The 26,018-nt window shown below is 38.5% G+C and overlaps 1 protein-coding gene across 8 annotated transcripts in view; it reads right to left on the bottom strand.

The window, feature by feature from the left end:
* The window catches only part of MAPK14 (mitogen-activated protein kinase 14), a 72,736-nt gene that overhangs the window by 37,284 nt on the left and 9,434 nt on the right, over positions 1 to 26,018 (bottom strand). For 5 of the 8 annotated variants that reach the window (XR_003796621.1, XR_003796622.1, XR_003796623.1 and 2 more), the window contains exons 1-3: positions 15,650 to 16,155; positions 13,980 to 14,109; positions 6,695 to 6,753 (exon numbers count right to left, since the gene is read on the bottom strand). Coding sequence is in view for 5 of the 8 variants with exons in the window: in XM_029242213.1 (XP_029098046.1) it covers positions 6,695 to 6,753; positions 13,980 to 14,109; positions 15,650 to 15,795 (335 nt within the window). In the remaining 3 variants the exon portion in view is untranslated. Of the gene's footprint in view, positions 1 to 6,694; positions 6,754 to 13,979; positions 14,110 to 15,649; positions 16,156 to 26,018 lie in introns of those variants that run through there. The other 3 variants (XM_029242215.1, XM_029242214.1, XM_029242216.1) reach the window with 1 other exon arrangement.

A 26,018-nucleotide genomic window follows, 5' to 3' on the forward strand; every position in this document is an offset into this window, starting at 1 on the left:
CTAAGCCCATGTGCCACAACTACTGAGCCTGCGCTCTAGAGCCTGAGAGCCACAACTACTGAGCCTGCGTGCCACAGCTACTGAAGCCCGCGAGCCTAGAGCCCATGCTCTGCAACAAGAGAAGCCACCACAATGAGAAGCCCACACACCGCAATGAAGAGCAGCTCCTGCTCTCTGCAACTAGAGAAAAGAAAGCCCACACGCAGCAACGAAGACCCAACACAGCCAAATAAAGAAGACTCAACAAGGAAGAAAATAAACTCCCTGCTCTAATAGAGCTTACAAGCTACAGGGAGAAGGCAGACAACAATAAATATATGATGATAAAATTTGCTAAGAAGAAAGTAGGGTAAGGAGTAGACCCTGACAGTGGGGGTAGTATTTCAGCTATGGTGGAGAGGGAAAAAAAAAGCTTCTGATGAAATGACCTTTCGGTAGGGTCTTGAAGGAAATGAAGGAATCAGTCATGTGGATATGTGGGGAGAGTGTTCCAGGCCAACATTAGAAACCAGTACAAAGGTTCTACTGGGAATGTGGATGTCTGTATTCAAGGAAGAATAAAGAGGCCAGAGTGGCTGGAATGGAGAGAGTGAGTGGGAAAAGTATTAGATGAGGTCAGAGAGTGAACAGTAATAAAAATCATGTAGGATCTTCCAGAACCTATCACACTGTATTTTGTTTGGTCATTTAAATTGTTCTTCTCTCCAATTAAAGAGTCTCAATCTATCATCAGGGACCATGTTTATCTAATTTGTTATATTCCCCAGAGACTAGTACTATGCTTAACACAGGATGGGTATTTAAATATTTATGAATTAAATCAGGTTAAAATATAAATCTAGAAACTTCCTTTACCTATCTGGTACATTCAGCAGCTTTTACACTGATAAAAAAGGCTACACTTAGTGGTTGAACAATCATTTTTAGTTAGTGGACGCCTAAATAAGCTAGGTGATTATCTGCCCATTGGCTTTCACTAAAACAATGGCTGCTGACTGACCCTGTTGTAGATCTTCTTCTAGATCACGGGAGAATCTAAAACCCCACTTCCACATCCCTCTTCAAGAGCCAAGCAAAGATAAGGAACTTGGGTATAAGAAACCTGGAATGGGAAGTTATAAAATAAGGGGGAAAATGGCAATTCAGCTTTCCTGAAATTTGAGGAAGTTGTTTGCACTGAGTCCAAAAACTCTTCATTGTCTACTAAGCTTGATGAGAGAACCACTATAGTTAAGAAAAGGCAATGTTGTAGTAGCATGAAGTTGCAGCTTACTCTAGGGTTAGGTTCTAATACTGGCTATTTCAAGATTTTGGATTCCTATTGCAGCATGCATATGGCACATATATGCCACCTCCTGACAAATATTACCATCAGGAAGCAAAGAGACAGCCTACCCGGCTCTTTGGTGGGGCTGGTGGCAGACTCTGGGAGGGCTCATGCCAAGGAGTGCTTCCCACGACTTCTGCTGCCAGTGACCATGTCCCCCCGGTGAGCTGCGGCCACCCCACGCCTCTGCAGGAAACCCTCCAACACTAGCAGGAGTATGGATTACGTCAAAGCAGTCAATGATGGAGCTGCCTAGTGGGTTCCTGCTTCACTAAGCTCTACATCTTGGTGTGTGTGTGAGGACCTGACTGTATCGTTAAGGATCTACTTTCCCGGGACTTCCCTGGTGGCACAGTGGTTAAGAATCTGCCTGCTGGTGCAGGGGACACGGGTTTGATCCCTGGTCCAGGAGGATCCCACATGCCACATGCAGAGCAACTGGGGCCATGCACCACAACTACTGAGCCTGCGTTCTAGAGCCCACGAGCCACAACTACTGAAGCCCGCACGCCTAGAGCTCAAGCTCTGAAACAAGAGAAGCCACCACAATGAGAAGCGCGCTCACCACAATGAAGAGTAGCCCCCATTCGCCACAACTAGAGAAAGCCCTCGTGCAGCAATGAAGACCCAACACAGACAAAAATTTAACAAAATTAAAAAAAGAAGCAAACAGAAATGTCCAAATGATATCCAATCACTAAAAAGATCTAGATATATCTTATAAAATTTTGCCAACTGTACAACCACATCATATCGCAGTCAAGAACAACTTGGTACTGTATTCTCATCTTTTAACTCCACATTTTCCAAACACCAGCTCTGTTATATTCAGTAACTGCACATTGTTTCTAATGATCAAAACTCACTACCTATCTATTATTCCTTTCTCAAAAGTATAGTCTTACTAATGAATTATGTAGGATGCCTATTAACTAAGAAATTTAAAATTCAGTAAAAGCTTGAATTGTATGATAAATGGAAAGTGCTAACTGAAACATAAAGGCACAAATACACATAACACATTAAAAGCCAACTATAACTATGAAAAGTAATTAGAAATTTTGTTAATTAGCACAGAAAATTAATGTTCAAAATTACTGTTTGGGGCTTCCCTGGTGGTGCAGTGGTTAAGAACACGGGTTCGAGCCCTGGTCCGGGAAGATCCCACATGCCGCGGAGCAACTAAGCCTGTGCGCCACAACTGCTGAGCCTGTGCTCTAGAGCCTGCGTGCCACCACTACTGAGCCCATGTGCCACAACTACTGAAGCCCACGCACCTAGAGCCCGTGCTCTGCAACAAAAGAAGCCACCACAATGAGAAGCCTGCGCACTGCAATGAAGAGTAGCCCCTGCTCGCCACAACTAGAGAAAGCCCACACACAGCAACAAAGATCCAACACAAACAAAAATTTAAAAAAATTAAAAGAAGCAAACAACCCCCCCAAAAAAAGAATAAATAAATATTTTAAACAAAAACAAAAAACAAAATTACTGTTTGCTCTAAACCTGGCAGCCTGTAGAACCACTCTAGTCTTCAGCTTGTTTGATTTGGCCAGAACAGTGGGTCTTTGTTTATTTTGTTTTAATGTAAATTTGAATGCTTTTAGGAAGTGCAGGTATTCTGTATAGCACTGAGCCTAGTTTATGTTATTTGTCTGGCCCTAAAGGTATTTAAATTTGCACAGCCTGTAACTGTAGGTGAAGATGTTTGATCTCTTATGCAAATTCTGAAATGACTTTGGAAAACACTGAAATAACCATAGTCCTGGACAAGTACTCATTTTTTCTCAGTGATACATAAATCATAAAAAAGTAAATAATGAAACATTTTTCCAAAAGGTATCCTTAGGTTCATCATTCTATTTTCAGAGATTCTCTGGGACTGAAAACACTTCAGAAGTGAACCACCCCAATTTTCATCATTTTACACGGAAGTTAACTGGGACCCAGAGAGGAAAAGTGACTTGTCCAAGGTCTTACAGTCAACGGATAACTTGGTTACAAAAGTGTTGTTTTTGTTTTTTTTAATTTACTTATTTTATTTATTTATTATTTTTTGGCTGTGTTGGGTCTTCGTTGCTGCACGCGGGCTTTCTCTAGCTGTGGTGAGCTGGGGCTACTCTTCGTTGTGGTACGCGGGCTTCTCATTGCAGTGGCATCTCTTGTTGCGGAGCACAGGCTCTAGGCACGCAGGCTTCAGTAGTTGTGGCTTGTGGGCTCTAGAGCGCAGGCTCAGTAGTTGTGGCACGTGGGCTTCGTTGCTCTGTGACATGTGGGGTCTTCCCGGACCAGGGCTCGAACCCGTGTCCCCTGCATTGGCAGGCAGATTCTTAACCACTGTGCCACCAGGGAAGCCCCTACAAAAGTGTTTTGAATTTATTTCCCCTAACAAGATTTTTATTTCATCAAGGGAAAGACTAGTGTTTCTGATTATCCTGAGCCTTGTTCTAACACTCTGCTCAGCAAGTATTCAACAAGTAGTACTGAGATTTGCTCCCAAACGGTGAACTAAGTTCTTATTTATAAACAATCATAACCCAAATTACACAATGTTGTATGTCAGTTATATCTCAGTAAAGCTGGAAATAAATAAGCAAATAGAACCCAGTTACAGTGGCATAGAAAGAACAGATTCCTGCTCAGTAGCCATGGTATCTGTTGAATGAATGAATGAAGAAATAAATGCAATTTCAGTTCAGTGGGTATGCTTGTAAGTCAGTGAGCCTTCAAATGGATAAAGGAGCCAACAGGCACCACAATGGATAAAATTTAACCTCTCAAAGACACTAGCCTTAAATAAGGTCTTTGACATAGGAAAAACAGGCTCATAATCCAGTTCCATATGCCTGATTAAGGCAAAATACAGCATTAGCCTAGGTCAGCGAATTATCAATTCCTTCCTTAAAAAAAAAAAAAAATCAATCCTCGTCACACCTGAAATTTTGGGCTATAGCTCAATCCTGATTCAAATGTTTTCTAAAGTAATTCACAAACATATTACTTCAGCATTTTTTCCACATTTAGACAGAATATCAAAACCCATCATTCTTAGGGCAGTGAAAATACACTGTATGATATTATAATGATATGTCATTATATATTTGTCTAAATCCATAAACTTTTCAACACTAAGAGTGAATCCTATGGTAAACTATGGACTTTGGGTAATTATGATGTGTCAATATAGGTCCATTCTTGGTGAAAAATATACCATTCTGGTGATAATGAGGGAAGCTATGCATGTACAGGGGCAGGAGGGTAAGCAGGAAACCTCTGTACCTTCCCCTCAATTTTGTTGTAAACCTAAAGCTGCTCTTAAAAAAAAAATCCTCAAAAAAGTAAAAATTAATGAATCAATGTTAAAGAAAAAAATCATCATGGCAATATTCTCTTTTCCAAACATAGCCTACAGCAGGGCTCAACAACTTGCAACACACATGCTTCTGCCTGGGGCATCCAGTAAGGAGGCTTTAGAAGCCTCCACATTCTAGAGACACGCAGGGCTCAGGAAGCACAGCTGTTCTTAGTTACTGCCTTTTTTTTCCCCTTTGCTTGAAGGAAGTTCAAAGTTTTTTCTTAAACTTTCATTAGCAGGATCAAGGTTAATGTGGGTGGGAGTTCTTGCACTTAGACTAGATTCTCCTTCTTTCATCTTCGACTCACAGTCATATCATGTTCCAACTAAGTTCAAGTGGTGGGAGATTTTTTTGCTACCTTCCTCCTTCTCTTTCCATTTAATATTCTACATTTCTTTTTCATTTTTTTTCCCCCTTTCATTAGACAGAACACACAAGCTCAAACATCTCCTCCACTCCCTCCCACTTGTTCTTTGGGAAATGAGCAAATGGTGCTTGCACTTGGCCTAGGATAAGGGTAGAAGAAACTGAGCCCAGGATAAGGGTGGGGTTAAGTTCAGCACTGGGGACAGTGGAGAGTAGAGGTTAAGGAAGAGAGGCCAAGATCTGCAATTTTATTTGGATTTTCACAATAGTCCTCCTTTCCACTTAGGAATGCCAAAATTTCACCAGGACAAAATGTATAACCCTAAATTTAAGGTGTTCCTTCTCTCTTATGGTATAGTATACTTGTGAATTGGGGACGGGAGGTATGTTAATTCAGATATTGGGAAAGCTACAATAGAGCACTCACACATACACAACACCTGCACAACATCCACAACACTTGCTGGAATCTATCTTGTACTCATACAGGTGCAACCTGGGCAGGTGAGGGCATTACTGCCCCATGGGGCAACACTTGCCAATGGAGTCAGAAGCCAGTGGGTAAATGCTCCCATCTGAGGTGCATTCTACACAACTTTTGGAAAACTGAAGACCCTGGCAGTTTTCAGCCCAGTTGCACACAATGGTGACTGACTTAATAACATATCCTCGTAGCAACTTTCTCTTCCTCTCTGTTTCGTTTTCCCTAGCCCTCAACTACTGGTTCCTGAGAATCTCAGGCCCTCTTTCTAGGGGGGGTTCCCCAGGCTAAAACAATAGAGATGGTCACAAAACTGGGAGAATCAGCTTTCTAAACACATGAGGCTCACCATTTGTCCCAGTACAGAAATCCAATACTTTAAAGATCAGCATGCATTTCCCACACACAAGCAGGATAAAAGAAATGGAAGAATCTATATGGAACCAGGACTCCACTACATTTCTTTCTATTTTTTAAAAAAAATAATTTTATTTATTTTTGGCTGCGTTGGGTCTTCGTTGCTGCATGGGCTTTCTCTAGTTGTGGCGAGCAGGGGCTACTCTTTATTGCGGTGCATGGGCTTCTCATTGCAGCGGCTTCTCTTGTTGCGGAGCATGGGCTCTAGGCAGACGGGCTTCAGTAGTTATGGCACACAGGCTCAGTAGTTGTGGCTCACGGGCTCTAGAGCGCAAGCTCAGTAGTTGTGGCACATGGGCTGAGTTGCTCCGTGGCATGTGGGATCTTCCCAGACCAGGGCTCGAACCCGTGTCCCCTGCATTGGCAGGCGGATTCTTAACCACCGCGCCACCAGGGAAGCCCACCACTACATTTCTTGATATAAATAAACATGTCCCTTTGAAAGCTGGGACAGACAATTTGAGAATAAAAATCATGGTCAAAACTCCCTATACTCTTCTCTATGGAACTGTTGCCAGGACCCACCACTGTGTCTCCAAATAGGGCACAATGTGCCTGAGATGATGAAAATACGAATTTATACCCCCCAAAATATACATCTTCTGTATCCATTCCCCATTCCGCAGAAGAGTTGGATGACAGGAATAAAGAATCTAAGTCTGATAGTGCTAAGTGGTTCAGGATTAGAAATGGGCTGCTAATCTTTAACCTCTAGCGGAGGAAGGCAAACACAGAGGATTTACTCACACATCATTGAATTCCTCCAGAGACCTTGCAGGTGTGAAAACATCCAACAGACCAATCACCTATAAGAAAACATAAAAATCAAACAGTAAATAAATACTGAACTTATCCATCAGGTCTTAGCCATTTTTTTTGCAGTACGCGGGCCTCTCACTGCTGTGGCCTCTCCCGTTGCGGAGCACAGGCTCTGGATGCGCAGACTCAGTGGCCATGGCTCACGGGCCCAGCCGCTCCGCGGCATGTGGGATCTTCCCGGACCGGGGCATGAACCCGCGTCCCCTACATCGGCAGGCGGACTCTCAACCACTGTGCCACCAGGGAAGCCCAGGTCTTAGTCATTTTAATGGGAACTAATTCCAAATCCTGCTCTCAGTTCAATAACATTACATTATCATATGCTTAATAACTCCAACTTATTTTTTACCCAAATTATGCTTTTGTTTTTTACTTGTTAAACGTCACTTTTCATAATAACTCATTTTACTACTAAAAATCTTCATGTCTTTAGAATTTGGTCACATATAACCATTAGCTTATCAGGAAGCAAAAAGATTTAGGACTCTTGACTTACACATGCACTGATAGTCTAATGATTAACAAACAGAAAAAAGTCATACTGCTACAGCTGTTGTTACAGTATCATTTTTCTTTTTAAAATATATTATTATTCAATAAAAATTACTATATAGTCTTCAAAACTGACATTTTTAAAGCCCCAATATATCTTCTCAGTATATTCTTGGTATTATTCTTATAATATTCTTAATATTAAGATTATTAATCACTATCAGGTATTTAGATCAGACTATAAAAATGAAAAAAAAAAGCTATCTTTATACAAGGATAAAGCAAAGAGCTACTTAATACTCAGTAATCCATGGTCTTTGAGCAGTTTTTCTGGTCATGACTTTACACTGATTAATTTAATATCCCCTCCCGTCCCCAGTTCCTCCTAAAACCCAGACCACTCATTTCCACAAAGCTAGGCACTAAGAAGGCAAACAAGACATATAATTCATGTGTAATATGTTCAGCAAGATTTAAGGGAAACTGGAAATGGAAAAAACAAAAGCTAAATGGGCTTCATGAAAACTGACCCATGACCGTGGACTCAGTAAAATATACCAACACTCAAAATATTATCATGAAAAAGAGCACTTTTTTTTTTTTTTTTTTGCAGTACATGGGCCTCTCACTGCTTGTGGCCTCCCCTGCCGCGGAGCACAGGCTCCGGACGCGCAGGCTCAGCGGCCATGGCTCACGGGCCCAGCCGCTCCGTGGCATGTGGGATACTCCCGGACCGGGGCACGAACCCACGTCCCCTGCATTGGCAGGCAGACTCTCAACCACTGCGCCACCAGGGAAGCCCAAAAGAGCACTTTTAATTAGAATGTTACACCACTCATCCAAATATCAACTTTTGGCTTCCTTGGTGCCACAGTGGTTAAGAATCCACCTGCCAACACAGGGGACATGAGTTCAAGCCCTGGTCCGGGAAGATCCCACATGCCTTGGAGCAACTAAGCCCGTGCGCCACAACTACTGAGCCTGTGCTCTAGAGCCTGTGAGCCACAACTACTGAGCCCGTGCGCCACAACTACTGAAGCCCACACGCCTAGAGCCTGTGCTCCGCAACAAAGAGTAGCCCCCACTCGCCGCAGCTAGAGAAAGCCCGCATGCAGCAACAAAGACCCAACTCAGCCATAAATAAATAAATAAATTTATAAGACAAAAAAAAAAAAAAACCCTAAAAACCCCCACACAAATATCAACTTTTAAAAGCAATTTCAGGGCTTCCCTGGTGGCGCAGTGGTTGAGAGTCCGCCTGCCGATGCAGAGGACACGGGTTCGTGCCCCGGTCTGGGAGGATCCCTCATGCCGCAGAGCGGCTGGGCCCGTGAGCCATGGCCGCTGAGCCTGAGCGTCCAGAGCCTGTGCTCCGCAACGGGAGAGGCCACAACAGTGAGAGGGAAACAAACTAAAAAAAGACCTTGGAATTCAAGAAGAATAGCTTTTCAAGTCTTTGCATCTTATTGCAAAGGAAAGGTACAGTTCTCCATCATCTCCTTATCCAGACAACCGTACACAAGAAAACGAAAATTACCTCTAATTGTACTACTGGTTACAACTATCATTAACATTTTGAGATACTTTCTTTGATTTTTCTGATGTACATAAATTAAATCAGGGTTATACTATGCATACAGTTTTATATCCTGTCTTGTCACTTAACAAATAATGACTCTTCTCATGTCCTCAAATGTTTTTCAATAATATGTTCTACCATTTGTATATACCATAATAAAACCAAGTTCCTATCTTTGGACACTTAAGGAACACTGCAAGTATATGTGCATATGCGTGCATGCGTGCATATATACACCTTGCATTTTCTTCCAGAGAATAAATTTCAAGAAATAGAATTACAAGATCAAAGGACATCAATATGCTTAAGGATCTTAATACTGTCAAACTGTCCTCCATAAAGATGAGGCCAACTTACATCCCACCAATAGTGTTATCTATGACCTTATAATAGTTCTGAATAGTGCTTTAAATTAAGTCAAATCATTTTCTTTTTCCTTTCCCATCTGAATCATAATTGTTCTCCTTGAGCTTGATACAGTCCTGGCTTAAGACCTCTGGTCTTTTAAAAAATTAATTAATTAATTAATTTTTGGCTGCATTGGGTCCTCACTGCTGTGCAGACTTTCTCTAGTTGCAGTGAGTGGGGGCTACTCTTTGTTGTGGTGCACGGGCTTCTCAATGCAGTGGCTTCTCTTGTTGCGAAGCATGGGCTCTAGGCACACGGGCTTCAGTAGTTGTGGCATGTGGGCTCAGTAGTTGTGGCTCACGGGCTCTAGGGTGCAGGCTCAGTAGTTGTGGCGCACGGGCTTAGTTGCTCCGTGGCATGTGGGATCTTCCTGGACCAGGGCTCAAACCAGTGTCCCCTGCATTGGCAGGCGGATTCTTAACCACTGCGCCACCAGGGAAATCCCAACCTCTGGTCTTTTGATTACTACCCCCTACACCCTCTTGTACTTCTGATAGCTGAGACCTAGAAGCCAATTTTATTCACCTGCTCCAATATTTTCTAATCACCGATTCTTGTTATTTGAGATGCCCCATCTTCTCAACAAGAAAAGTTTAAAACAATTTACATTGTTTTACATTATTTGAATTGTGGCTTTGAAAATATCCTCAGATCAAAATAAAATTAAACTACTAGAGATCCAATTTACACAGGATTATTCATGCAAGGGTTATCTCAAACACACTAAAGTGAAACAAGTCCAAGCATTTTAAATAAAAACTCCCATTTCAATCTGAAAACACAATAGGTATTTAGAATCAAACAGCTGTAAATTTGAACCCCCAATCAATCTGTGACTTCTCAGACCCATGAGCTTCTTTCTTTTACATTCCAATAACCCCAAAACATGAGATGTTGCCGGGCACACAGCAGTTCAATTAATATTTGTTACATAAATAAAAATATCTTCTCTGAGCCTCATTTTCCTCAGATGAAAGACACGTGTATATCATTGCTTATTTTCATAGTATTTTGGGGAAGATTATGTAGACTGACCAGCTGTGGATTACCAAAATAAATCGTGACCAGAAACTTCAGAGTTTTATAATGAATTGTAAAATACAAATCACAGAAACAAACTATTTGAAGCAGCTACTTCCAGTAACAAAACATGACATATAAAGCTAAATTCAATTATTCAAATGATTAAAAAGTATGGCTGCAAGAAGCACAATGACTAATTTGGAAAAAAATAATAGAACAAAGCATATTAGCAAATACTCTATCAAGTTTTAATTTCCTTAAAAGGGACACATTTTATGACATTAAAGCCACTCATGTTACATCAAAGTATTTTTAATTTTTTGTGGGCTTTTACAAATATCCCTTCTCTATTAATCCTATTTATGGAGTATTAATCATAAGGAAAATACTGTAAAACAAAACTTTCCCAGCATTAAAATAGATTTGGGGAACATTCCATAATCGATTCATTTCTCATTTCTTAAATGGAAATTTATTTTTAATTTGTCATATTTTAGCCTATTTCCTTACTCCTTCTGCCATTATGATTTCAGACGCTTTAGAAAGTAACCCAGGAATTAAATATTTAGAAAAGACGGTTATAGTATAAATAATCAGCAAATATCTCTGATGACTGTCCTACAATGACAAACAGAAGTAATATATCTTTATTAAATTGGTACACACTCACAAAACACTTTCTAAGTCAGTAACCAGTCAAAGACAATATTTAATGTATTTAACACAAACATACCAAAACAACCACTTGTTCTATCATGGTAAGATTAACTCTAAGGCTCCCAAATAAAATTTATGAAAGGAGTCCCTTAATCATTAAAAGTTTTTTTTAATGTATAGCTCTCCAGGCCCTTAACTGTACAGTACCTACTCAGACAGCAAAAGGATGCAGCTAGCCAGCTGCTTCCTTTTAATCTTTCCTTAGACCAGATGTCAATGAGATCAAGGTCAAAAATTCAGTCAGGAATGGGCCAGGTAAATTTGTTCAGAGAGTAACATCCCCTAGCTCCTATAACCCATATGAAAATTACATATCTGTCATTCATTATCACTAATAAAAGAAATAAAATGAACTACGGATTTTAAGTCAGAGGCATTTTTGTGTAAAAGATCACATGTGCATTCTGGCACCTAAAAATTCTATTTGCTACCAGTCCTTACTTAACTTTTTCATGAGTTTTAAGTTGCTGCTGCTGCTGTCTTTGGAGTCAAGGCAGCTAGCTCAAAGTTAGACAGTGGCCCAAAACAGTCATTAAAGAGAAAGAAAGAAAAAGAGGAAGAGAAGATAAAGGAGAGGAATTCCTCTTAAAATCCTCGATTAAACTTACTTGGAAGTCTTGGTTCTTCACCTGGTAAAAATACTTTTACACTGTACATACCTAACAAGCGTTTGTAGAATAGACTGAAATTCTGGAATTTTTCTACATTTAGTCAAAGTCTTTTGGCCCCTTCCCAGTCCCTCTTCAAACATTTGCCAACAGAATGGAGAACTATGAACATTCAGCCATCTGCCTCCTTTTGTTCAAACAACAAATCACCATCTAAATACAGGTGACCCTCTACATCGATACAGTGAAAACCTAAACATTTTAATATAAAAAAGACTGCTATTAAGCAAACTGCTTATAAAACAATTTAGATAAATTAAAATCCTATTTTCCTAATACGGTCAGTCCTCTTTAAATTCGCATAGCCTTTCCTAAATTAAAACAATTGTATCCCATCACTGTGGCCTCTTCATGTCTACAAATACAGAATGGCTCAAATGCAACCAGCCCAATATCATGTAAGACATATTTCAAAGTATCTCATTATGGAAAATTAAAATATAGCATACTAAATAAGGTTGTTGCAATGATCACTAGAAAAGCCAAGGCATGGATTCAGATAACCCAAAATAATTTTTGCCCTAAACATTGGCTTAAATTGACTATGAAATAAAGCAGAACAATAAATTACAGTGCTGGTAATCTTCTACAGTAGATGTTCTTAAATTAGCACAGACAACATCAGTGGGATCCTGGGGCCTCCTGGAGGTGCTTTGGGGTTCCATAAATGTTTGGCTTGCATTCCATTTTCAAAGTATTCTTAAAAAGCTATGACAGTATCTTTGTCACATTTATTAACGTGTAATGAAAAACAGCATACACACTCAACTGTGATAAAAGCCAAATGTAAACCCATCAGTTAAGTTGCCAGACCACCTTGATTTTATGCAGACTTCGGAATAAAGATTCTCCTGCCAGCTTTCTCCACATATCTCAACTTCTTATAAACATGTCACTGATTAGGAAGGCTGCAGCTCTGCACTGAACTTTTTAAAAACTCAAGTTTGCACATGGATGCTCATATAAAAATTATACCTAGGAATGGAGATAATCTGTGGAAAACAGGACATTCTCAACAGTATGCAATTAAAACATGAAAATAAATAAGCTGCAGCTGTGATTACAACAGCTTAAATTCCAAATTTAAGTCACAATGCTCTCAATTTAGAAGAAATTTGTACTTTGTGAAACAAATGTATTTTAATACAATTTTTTCTTACTATGAAGAAAAAAGAGTTCAATTACTGAAACAGAAAAATATCTTAATAGCCAAGTAATATACTGAAACAGAAAAATATCTTAATAGCCAAGTAATAAACTGAAAAATTGAATTTTTTTTCTACACAGTAACCACCAATAGGGTCAAATAGTTCTAAAATCTCTATGGCCATTGTTTCTACAATGGTACAAATTTTACAGTTCCTTTCATACAGCAATCACATAAACCCTTTCTAACTTGATTTTGAAATTCAGGAAAATAAGTGTCCTCAGTCAATTGTTTTTTCACTTTCAGTTAATATTCCAACTGCATCCATTTATTTATGCTATTAGGATTTTTAAGCACTCCTTTGCAGGACAGCATTGTTCTCAAATGTCCAAACTTATAGACAAGGAAACGTTATATTTAACTTAAACAATGTCTTTGTCACATTTGTTAAAATCCCTGAATCTAGAAAAGCTGTCTTTTAAAAATTAAAAGGAAAAAATTATATTAAATTATCCAGAAAATAATACCCATCTCTGATAAGGCACTCTTCCTCAAACTTCTCCACTGAAGAAACCCATAACAACACAAAATACCATGGATTCCCATATTCTGATAATATAGTCTTAAGTAAACCAAGTAGAGAATACGAAACTTCTTTGTAATATTTTCTGTTAAAAATCCTTGTGAGTTGTGTTTTATCTCACAATATTCTTTTTTTTTTTTAAGTACGCGGGCCTCTCACTGTTGTGGCCTCTCCCGTTGCGGAGCACAGGCTCCGGACGTGCAGGCTCAGCGGCCATGGCTCACGGGCCCAGCCGCTCCACGGCATGTGGGATCTTCCCGGACTGGGGCACGAACCCGTGTCCCCTGCATCGGCAGGCGGACTCTCAACCACTGCGCCACCAGGGAAGCCCACAATATTCATTTTTATTAAAAAAAATTTTATATGCTTTTCCTCTAAAAATCTTTAAGTAAAACTGAAACTCCAGGAAGATGCACCGATTTCATCCCAAGGCTTTGAGTATCTACCTGACATAACGCAGTGGTCACTAACACCCCAGTACAAGGACGGTCCAAGTTTGATGTACTCTAATGCATTTCCATTCGCAGTAATTAAAACACAATTTTTTCCAGTCTATTAAACAGCAGAATTTATCCTGCCTTGAATTATTAACTTACATTTTCATGTTTCATATGTTTAAGTAACCGCAGTTCTCTGTAGGTCCTTTTGGCATGAATAATGGACTGAAATGGTCTGGACAGCTTCTTCACTGCAACACGTAACCCAGTTTTTGTGTCAAAAGCAGCACTAAGGAAAAAAAAAAAACATAAAAAGCTCATCATTAAATGTTCTCTAAATATATTAAAATCAGTATTTATAAGGCTATTTCATTTCCAAATTAAATGGGTCTCTAACAAATTTTAAAAGTATAAAGATAAAAATTAAAATGACATATAATCCCACTATCCAAAGTAATCTATTAATTATTTTTGGTGTTTCCTTCTTGTCTTTTTTTCTATGCATCTAAATCAAGGATCAGCAAACTTTTTCCGTGAAGGGCTGTGTAGTAAGTATTTTAGACTTTGTGAGGCTTAGGGTCTCTGTCTCAACTACTCAACTCTGTGCTTGGAACTGGAATGCAGCAGATAGTACATTTCTAAATGAATGTAGCTATGTCCCAATAACACAAAAGCAGCAGCCACCTGATCTAGATGAGCCAACAGATTGGTACACAAAGAGCTGGATTCTGTCTTCTTGGCCTAGGCCTCAGTGTCACCTTGCCACCAAATGCTGCCTGATCAGAGGCCTTGGAAACCACCATGTTTTCAGGACAATGAGTTGGCAAAAAAATTTCTTGAGCACCTACAAAGTATTTGTCACTTTCTAGAAGCTGAGGTACAGTCGGGAATAAGTCAACATATCCCTGACCTCAGGGGATGGGGGGAGAGGGGAAGAGCAGAATAATAAAATAAATTTCACACAGTGATGAATGCTATGAATAAGTAAAATAGAATAACGGGATAAAGAGCAACAGAAAGCTGGTGGAGTTATGCTACATTAGCTAGGATGTCTGAGGAAGTACATTTGAGCTGAGGGAAGTGAATGATAAGAAAGTAGCAACCATGTAAAGATACAGTGGAAAAGAGCCTCAAGCAGAAGAAAAAATAATATTATTAACATTTAGTGAGTCTTTATTATCATTCCCCAGTTGACAGATAAGGAAACTGAAGCACAAGAGAGTATAAGTAACTTGCCCACAGTCACAAAGCTAGAGAGTGACAGTGCAGGAAGTCTGGATCCAGAGCTCACACTATTAACTATTTTCCTATGCTGCCTCTCAGAAAAGCAAGTGCAAAGAAAGGAAAAATAAAACAGAGGCAGAAAAAATATGGTATGCTGGAGTGACAAAAGAAACGAGGAGCAAGGGGAGCGAGGAAAAGAATGAGGTTAGAGATACAGGCAGAGGCCAGATCATACAGGACATCTACAGCAAGAAATGATGTGTATTCTAATTATTTTTAGAGACTGGGTTAATTCTATCATGTCTCATCCTCCTGTTTATCTCCAGTCTCTAATGGGTACATCCAAGGCTTTCGGATCATCTATTCTCACCAAACTCTCTTTCCCATATGACTCTGGCTCCAGAAGTTCCCCTCCCTTCGCTCCCAAATCCTTACCCTATGTCCTTGCTCTTCAACTCCCAATTTGTAATAAACTCCTGTAAATCTTCACTTCTGAACTTTCCCCCATCTCCTTGCTTTAACTGAAACCAGGCTGTACCTTGAAGACACTACTTCTCTTGTAGCCATGCCATTAGAGTGGATTCTCACTCTCATATCCCACGTACCTCACGGCTAGCAGGTGGCGTAGATGTCCTCCTTGCCAACTGTTTCCACTTCCAGGCCATAACTTTCCCTTTGATTTACACAAGCTCCTGCTCACGAACATCTCTCCCTCTCTGTTGCTGTTATCCACTGACCTGGAATTTTCCATCTTAAAGTCCTATCTTAAAGTCTCTCGCCCCTCCCAACTTCTGTCATCATTCCTGGCAACTTCAGCATCCAGGTGGAGGGCACGTCCAATTTCCTGGCCTCCTGTGTGACCCATCCTCTTCAGCTCTTCACCTCAGAGTCTGCCTGCCTACCCGCAGGCTGAGTATTTTCCCCTCTCCTCTGCTGGGAAGCTTGCTGGGGCCTCTTGGAGCAAGGAATGCCATCGGGTTTCTAGCTGACATGCCTGCAACTGAGTGTGCAAGTTCAATTCAGGGGAGAAGAAAGAAGACGCCCACTTGAGCCACCTGTCCAAGTCATTCTCCGTGCTAGCTTTCCAGTAATAAAGTACATATTTTTATCTCTATTTGACTCCTATCTATTAAGCAAAAGGCAAGCTAGGATTAATCAGTACTCTACAGACCCCAATAATCACAATTTATTACTGTATGTTTATTTACCACCCAGCAGAGTGGTTAAATAAGTACTGGGGCTTTGGTATTAGACTCTGGATTTTAATTCCAGTTCTGCCAGTTAGCAGTTATATAACCTTGAGGAGGTTAATTAAATTCTCTCGGCCTCATATATAAAATGAGGATAACGTTTATATCTAATCTGTCCGATGTTTGTTAGGATTAAATGTGATAATTTTTGCAGTAGGTTTAGCAAAGGGCCTGGCCATGGTAAAGCTCAAATATTTCAAATATTAGACATAATAATGTCTGCGTTTTCCACTCATCATAAGCACCTTGAGGGCAGGAAGTGTCTTCTATTTTATTCAGTATTGTATTCCATAGGACTTAGCTTAATGCCTGGCATGTGGCCCATTCTCAATAACTGCTTTACAAAAGTATAAAATGAAGTATGAAAGAAAAACTTCAACTTTATCATTTGGCCCTCCATTCTTATAAATTCAATAGCATCCAACAAAAAACTGATATTAATGTTAAAAACTTACATGTGTGTTGAGTATTATTGTTAGGCATTGGTTTTAATCTTTACATGAATGAACATCTTTATCACAACTTTATAAGAAGACATTATTATTATTCCCATTTTACAGATGAGAGAACTGAGGCACCGAGAGGTTAACTAATGTGCCCACACAGACAGAAATGGCAGGGCTGGGATTCAAATCCAAGTGATGTGTTTCAAACATGAACTCTTTAACCGTAACATAAAAGCAAGTTCAACCTAGCCACCAGTTCAGTCCATTTTAAATATATTCTAATCGTGTGGACTCTGTTTCTTTTCTAAAATGCGTCCCACTATAATTAATTGCATTTCATAAGGAAAGTTTTTCCTGTGATCTTACATTGAACTCAGGATAATATTAATGAAAAGTATTTCATAAGAAATAACTTTCACTCAATATACATTACTTTATCAAAGGGGAGTTTTTAATCCCTAAAGTTATACTATGACTCTAAAACACTATAAAGGAGTCAATGATGTAATAACTCACAAATACCAAAATATCACTTCCTAAGCATTTACTGAAAAATCTCCTTCATGAGATTCTTTGTGGATACAAAAGAAACATTAAACATAGTACCTGATATCAAAGAACTTAACCATCTAACTGGGATGATGAAACATACATGAAAGCAAAGAATGCCCATAATACAGTGCAACTATTACACTTTTTAAAAAGTTGGGTTCAAAAATATGTAAGTTGGGTTTAAAAATATAAAAATATATAAGTTGGGTTCAAAATACATAAATGTTCATTGCAGCCAGTTCACAAGAACAAAACTAGAAACTACCTTAATATCCAATACAGCAGAGTTTAAACTATGGTACATTCTCATGTACCATATACTGCAGCCATTAACAAGACCCTCCACATACTAATATGTACTTGTTATACTGCTGATGGAAAAGAGAACAAGTTTCAGAAGTAAAGAATTATCCCCATCTGTGGGGGAAAAATATGTACACTCATTCAGATATATACACATAAGCAGAGAATAAACGTCTAATATACTCAGGACTTTTAACACATTTGCTTTTTAATGTATATTTTTCTATCCCCTGACTTTTTAAAAAAATGAGCTTATATCTTTTAACAAGGTTATTAGTAAAGTCAGAAGCATAAATCATCTGTGCTTTTCTGTTACCCTAAAACAAACAAAAAGAGGCATGCTTTCTAACTTTCATAAAACCACTACTGACAGGTATATTTCCTTCGAATGATCCTTACACAGCTATACTCAGAGTATATAAATAAATTTGTACCCACCTTACCTAAGCCATAAGAATTTTCTATTTTACTAAACAATCATTCACAACAATTTCAAAAATATCTGAACCACAAACTACTCATTCTCTTATTGATGGGCCTTATAAGCTATTCCATTCATTCACATACACAAATAATACAAACGCTACTACAATGGACATCTTCACTCACATTGCTTCTTCCATAATTGCATGACTTCCTTAGAAGAGACTAATAATTTCTACTTCAAAGGACACATATTCCCACCTTTTAAAATATACTTTACTTACAGGAGAGAGCAAACAGGAATTGTTCAGAGAAACTGCTCTGTTAGTTAGTAATCCTTACGGCAAAAGTTGCTGAAGCAAAGAACATATGATCCATTCCCTCCCCCACCTCTTTAAGCATTTAACTTGCTCTGACCTAACCTGTTCTATCACTAATCAAAGCAATATTTGGAGAAAGAGGAAACCACATATTTCATCCTAAATTGAACATTGTATTTACCCAAAGCAGAAATTCCTAATAATTTTTTAAAGATCATCTGATAAAACCAACTGAATACTCAGAGGAGAAGAAATTCAAGTTACTGAATACCTGATCATACCACATATTATTTGGGAAACATTTCATTCAATCCTCATAACTTTGTGAGATAGTTATATTTACTTTCCAAAATAAGAAACTAATGGTCAGAAACATTAACAACTCACTGAATGGCATATAACTCATATGCAGTGGGATTCAGACTCAGATCTGTCTAATTTCAGGGCTCTTTTTCCAGGATGCCAAGCAGCCTGAGATAAGGACAACCCCAGCTACTGGCTTGCCTTTATTATTACACTTACTAGTATTACAGTTGGGAAGATTCCTCTTAATCACATTTAAAAAACTGTAACTACAAATAAAACTGTGTTTTCATGAGCAACATCATAACATGCAATTACCTTTATGAAAATCAGGTTCTCCAAACAACTGAATAAAATCCAGGACACACTGCTCAATAAGTTTTTCTCCCAATTGTAAACTCATAAAGTTCTAAAATTAATTCATACTTTATAAAAAACATTGCTATGGTAAAAAAAAATTAAAGGGAGAAATATAAAATTCATTAAAAACATATTATAATATTAGACTGTCATCATCATGTATCTACTGTTGACTGTGAATCCAGTGCCTAGGACAAAATAATATTCATTAAATAAAATTAAATGTTTTGTTATACATTCATACCTGCCTCTCCTCTCCCTGAAAAAATAGTGGCTTACTAGGTTCTTAATATCCTAATTTTGTTTAATTCTAAATTTACTTACATATACCCTGCTTTATTTCACAATGGATTTAAAGTAGCCTAGAACTATATACATACAACCTGACATAAGAATAAATGACTAGGGGAAAAATAAACAAGATAAATAAGAAATTATGTATGGGTGAGGTTAGTGCAAATGTTTATTGTGAGGTCCTTTCTAAATACCTGTTAGAGGTGGGCCCCAAATTTGGCTCTGAGCCCACTAAAGCCATCACAAAGAGAATACCACCAGTTAAGACATGAATCATAGGAACCATATAATAAAAACAAACCAGGTACTCAGAGAACTGAAGAGAGGCATAATTATTCTTGTAATAACACCTGAGAAGAGTTCCTCCCGTGTATGTTTATGAAGGAGACACTGTATAATGTGGTAAAAATGTCCTAAGCAACATCCTTACACAATTATAATAGTGGGTTTCAGATGGTTCTTTACTTAGAGCATCCATCAGTGGAGACTGTTTCATAAGGCCAAAATACAGTTCATTAGCAAAGGCAGGGAGGAGAGGACAAAACAGCACAGCACACTGCTCTCTGACAGACTTACTTAATCCAAGAGGAAATCTTAAGTGTTTCTAGAAAAATAGATAATAAGCTCCATATTCCTCAGACAATCCTCCAAAGATGATTTCCATCAACTGAGCTTTTGATAGATATAGAGACACAGGGACTTTGTACTTATGCATCAGGATTTTCCTCAAAAAACAATTTGGGTTTTCCCCAACAAAATGAAGAATGAGCAATCACCTGGCAAGTATCTGAGTAATTTGTGGGAATCATAAACGATTTTATAATTTCTTTTAATGGTCACAGACAACTTCTCTAATCCTTGAATGATGTTAAGGAAAAATGAACGGTCAATAATGGTTAAGAAGACAACACAATTTTACGTATTTTTGGAAATTAATGGAAACATTTTTTTAAAAAACTTTATTTATTTATTTAAATTTTTGGCCGCCTTGGGTCTTTGCTGCTGCCTGTGGGTTTTCTCTAGATGCAGTGAGTGGGCTTCTCATTGCAGTGGCTTCTCTTGTTGGAGAGCACAGGCTCTAGGCACGTGGGCTTCATTAGTTGTGGCACGCAGGCTCAGCAGTTGTGGTGCACAGGCTTAGTTCCTCCGTGGCATGTGGGAGCTTCCCAGAGTAGGGCTTGAACCCATGTCCCCTGCATTGGCAGGCGGATTCTTAACCACTGTGCCACCAGGGAAGTCCCAATGGAAATATTTAAATATATTAAAATCCGTAGTTACACTGAATTAACAAATTGTCATTAATACATTGAATTCATTAAAATATCTACATGGAGATAAACAATTTGCAAAGAGATGACATCTCTTCCCCATATAATTTGAGGCTTTTTTCCAATTGAATTCAGGTTAATTGATAACAGTTTTCAAGAGTTTCTAAATAACTAAGTAATTCACATGACTAACTTTGAACTTTCTCTTTACCTATAACAACTTGACAAAAATATTAGCAAATACCATATTGGAAATATTTTTCAGCACATCTCTCTCTACTACAGAAACCTACTTTTTCTTTCTTCTAAATTCAGACAAATGTGCAAGTGCCACCGTACTTTTGATGCTTATGCTCTGCCCCTCCATTTTGGAAACAATGTCATGAAAATAAAGGCAACTTTATGCAAAAACAATAACTCAAGTTTTAATTTGAGAACTTCAAAAATATTCTTTAGAGTAGCAAGGGACTTAAAGTTGACTTTAAAAACTCTTACCATTTGAAACATTGTTAGCTCTCTTTAAATACCTTTTACTAACTCTCAAATATCTTGTTTGAATGTCTACCTTACACTTTCATTTTTAAAATAAATCACAAAATGATCTACTTGCACTATATATAGTATTTAAAAATGGAATTCAGTTTCTTACAATAACACTTTCATATTGATAGGAAGAAAATCAGATGTTATTAATACAGTTGTTACAAGTACGTGCAATATGACCAATCCCCAGCTTTTCAGTTTCTAAAAATTCTTCTCAGAGGTTAAAAAAAACACAAATGACACATGAAAAACCTTACCAATAGAGAAGCAGCCTGGAATGGAAAAAAGAGTCATTTAATTGATCACTTACCTTGCCTTGCAGAAACTTACAGTTCAAGAACTTTTAGGCAAATTCAGTATTTTCATGAAAATCTCATTCAGATAGAAAAATGTATTTGTGATAGGATTTATTAGGGACATTAGCCATGGGGCTGGCACTCAGGGAATGGCAACATATATGCTAATACTTGCCATTCCTAACTAATCTGATCCAATTCCTGCTGCAAAAGCTTCTAAACTGCTGGAACAAAAATGTTTTTCACAAACTGCTTCCATTTTTACTAGGCTGATGGAAACTAACATTCAAACAATGTAGAAATTCACTTAGGCATACAATCTAAAAATCCCAAACCATTTGCGATTAAAATGCACTTAATATTCATTTGCTGAAAGCTCCGTCTGAAGTAAGAATAATTTTGTTAAGATTTGCAGAAATTTATAGAAATTTGTAGAAATTATTTTGTAATAATTTCTTCACTGAAGCTTTAAAAGCTGCAGTGGTGTCAGTTAACATATATCTTTGATTGCAAATGTGAAGTATGTATCTGCATCAAGAGCAACAGTTATCCCATATTGAATGCAAAAATATTACACATGGATTATTTCATTTCTTTTAAAGGGGATTACTTTCCAAAGCCTCATTAGAATGTTCCCACCACGGGTTTATATCTTCTCTACTTTTATGTGTTTGAAAATTTCAATAACAAATGTTTTGGAAGTTATCATTAAATAATTTTAACTCCTTTCAAGCAAATCTGAAATACTGAACAGACTAAACATATATATTACATTGTAACTATTTAGTATTACCATCAATCAACTTTGCCTTGCTGCTACAATTAAAAGTCTTGTACAGGGCTTCCCTGGTGGCACAGTGGTTGAGAGTCTGCCTGCCGATGCAGGGGACACGGGTTTGTGCCCCGGTCCGGGAGGATCCCACATGCTGTGGAGCGGCTAGGCCCGTGAGCCATGGCCACTGAGCCTACGTGTCCGGAGCCTGTGCTCCGCAACAGGAGAGGCCACAACAGTGAGAGGCCTGCGTACCGCAAAAAAAAAAAAAAAGTCTTGTACAGTAATAGTGTTCATAGCCTTCATATCCAGAAAAGCACCCTACAAATATATGCTATGATCATGACTAGAGATGTACATAATAGGCATTGACATGACTTCACAACTTTTGGGTTTTGCTATGTCTGTGACTCTCCATCTTATATGACATATCTATCTATATATCTATACACACACACACACATATATATACACAAACACACATATATATTTTTATAGTAACACTTAAGAGTATTAATTATCTATCACTAGATAATAAATTACCCTCAAATTTGGTGCCTTAAACAAGATTTAGTATCTCAGTTTCTGTGGGTCAGGAATTCAGGAGCAGCCTAGCTGGGTGGTTCTGGCTCATGGTTTTTCCTGAAGTTGCAGTCAAGATGTTGGTCAAGTAGAGTCATCTGAAGGCTTGACTGAGGCTGCAGGATCCGCTTCTAAGATGGTTCACTCACTCGGTGTTGGCAGGACTCAGTTCTTTGAAATGTGTACCTCTCCATAGGGCTGCTTCAGTGTCTTCTCAATGTAGCAGCCCTATGGTTCTCAACACGGCAATTTTACTCCTCAGAGGACATCTGACAAGGTCTAAGACAACTGGGAGTGTGTGGTGGCGATGGAGGGAGTGTTGCTAGTGGAAATGGTGGGTAAAGGCCAAGGTTACTGCTAAATATCCTTCAAAACAAAGAATTCTCTGGCCCCAAATGCCAATAGTACCGAGGCTGAGAAACTGCCCTAGAGCAGATGATCTCAGACAAAGACCAAAGCAAAAGTCACAATGTCTTTTATGACCTACCCGCAGAAGTCACACTCCATCATTCCTGCCACAGTCTATACTTTAGAGAAGTGAGTTACTAAATACAGTCTTCACTCAAGGGGAGGAGAATTAAAGCACCACCTCTTTAAGGGAGGAGTATCAAATAATTTTCATATTATTTTTAGCAACTTGATTTTTAAAAATCAAAACACTGGAAAATATCTTGCTTACTTTTGGTAACACTAGATAAGTACTTTTTTATTGCTCTAGAAAAAAAACCTCTGAAATTCCACTTAACAAAGCTACTTTTACATCCTAGTGAATGGTCTCTGTTTGCAGTATTTCGATGATCTGATCTCAAAAAATTCTGTTAAGCATAAACATAGGCAGTCTGACATAGAAAAAAGTAAACCAGTAGTCATAAGATTTCAGTTCTAGCTTTGGTTCTGGAACTTCCTAGCAAGTGATCTTGGCCAAAGCTTCTACGAGCCTGTTTCCAGATCAATAAAATGGGGGTGTCACTAGCTCTGCTTATCTTACAATGCTGTTTTGAGGCTCACATAAGATAATTATGTATAAGTACTTTATGAACTATAAAAGACAAGTAGTAAATGTTCCAAGTGGAAATGAACGTGCTATTATATAATACTTTCATGATCAGCTTCCAGCATGGGGTTTATCACATAGTAAATTCTCAACATATATTTTTAGATCTCTTACTCTCAAATTTGAGGTTGAGTATATTTCTGAAATAACAGTAAGATAGGGCAGGTTATTAAAATATAACCAAGGACCCAAATCCTTGATCATTTGTTGTCATGTTACGGAAAACTAAAACATCGTTTCCTTTCAAGTTAAAATGCACATTTATTCAGCAGTTAATGGATAGGATCTAGGAACTACTACAATCAGAAACATAATGTAGCCAATTCTTTAGACACTAAACTGAAAAAAAAGGTATTCCTATATATATTTGTTTCCCAATTTAGACTTTGAAGGAGAGCAGAAGCTATAGTTTATTTATCTGTTTATCTTCAGGAACATAATGCAAGATCAGTAAATACACACCGAAGCAGATAGTTCCTGACCTCAAGGAATTGAGAAACCTAGCCGGGGAGTCAGATTAAAGAGATACACACATAAATTACTAGAGACTTTTACAAACCAATATATTTGCTTCCTCCAATCCATTCTGTAACACTCCAATCAAACCAATTTTAAAATACTTTCCCTCCCTACTTTACAACTCAAGAAACTGTAACTAGCTCTCTATTGCCTAGAAAACTGCAGTTGCCTTAACCCTACTCCAGACCTTACTCTTAATTTCTGGGGGTAGGACCCAAGCATCTGTATGTTTAAAAGCTCCACAAGTGATTCTGAAACACAACCAGAATGAAAACCACAATTGGGTTCACCCTATCTGAGATACTACCCTTGTCAGGGCAGTCCATCTCATATCTAATTCTCTTAGTTATGTTTTCTCCTGTTACCTAAAAAGTTCCCTTTCTAGAAATGCTCCAAATACTACCCATCCTTCAAAACAACCTTCAGGGCTTCCCTGGTGGCACAGTGGTTAAGAATCTGCCTGCCAATGCAGGGGACACAGGTTCGAGCCCTGGTCTGGGAAGATCCCACATGCCGCGGAGCAACTAAGCCCGTGTGCCACAACTACTGAGCCTGCGCTCTAGAGCCTGTGAGCCACAACTACTGAAGCCTGCGCGCCTAGAGCCCGTGCTCTGCAACAAGAGAAGCCAGTGCAATGAGAAGCCCACGCACCACAACGAAGAGTAGCCCCCGCTCGCCACAACTAGAGAAAGCTTGAGTGCAGCAAAGAAGACTCAACACAGCCAATAAATAAATAAATAAATAAATTTATTTTAAAAAAACCCAAACAATCTTCAAATCCTTCCTTCATGAAACATGCCAACTACTATAGCCCACAGGGCCCTCACATCTCTGTATACATCAATACCTTTATATATATATACATAGTTCACTAATATTTTATGTCTGTTTTTTTTAGACACTGGTGGGCATTTAACACTATCAGATGGATGACCAACAGATTTCTTTCACTACAGCAAATCTAAAACATAAATATAAAAATACATACATTTCAAACTTTCAAAATTATGTTGCTTTAATACCTAGTTATAGAAATCTTCAGGCAACTGGCTTATTCCCTGATTGTAATTTTCATGACCACTGTCATTCATTAGTGCTAGTGATAAGCTTCCTTCAAATATCAGTTCCACACATCTAAGGCTGAACCATACAAGTTTATAACATGAATCTAATCCTAGGGTAGTTAGTGCTACATCTCTGAGATTGTCCTCAAGAAGTATGTAGAAAAATAATCAAGGGAAAGCATGAAACATTACCTTTCAATAGACTTGAAATCCAGAGTTAGACATTCTTGATATTAGGTTTGGAAGTATAAATTTGAATGTACAGTATATGAACAAGACACTGTTGAGGCTGTATCAGACAATGAATTCAAAGGGAATATGCACAGAAAGTATAGTGTTTCTTTTTGCAGGTGGAAGGTTCAAGTTATCCTATCTAGTTTTTACTCAGGGCCAATCAATCCAAATATATAGGGTTATATAAGCAGTTCTCAACCAAAGGTGATTTTGCCCCCAGAGGACATGTGGCAATGTCTAGAGACATTTTTGGTTGTCACAACTGGAGGCTGCAACTGGCATCTAGTGGGTAGGGTACGGGGTTGCTGCTAAATATCCTACAATGCACAAGATAGTCCTCACAACAAAAAAAATTATCAACCCAAGATGTCAACAGGAGGAGTAACCCTAG

Source organism: Monodon monoceros, unplaced genomic scaffold (assembly GCF_005190385.1).
Source record: "Monodon monoceros isolate NGI ecotype Baffin Bay Population unplaced genomic scaffold, NGI_Narwhal_1 Super_Scaffold_3, whole genome shotgun sequence".
Classification (NCBI taxonomy): Eukaryota; Metazoa; Chordata; class Mammalia; order Artiodactyla; family Monodontidae; genus Monodon; species Monodon monoceros.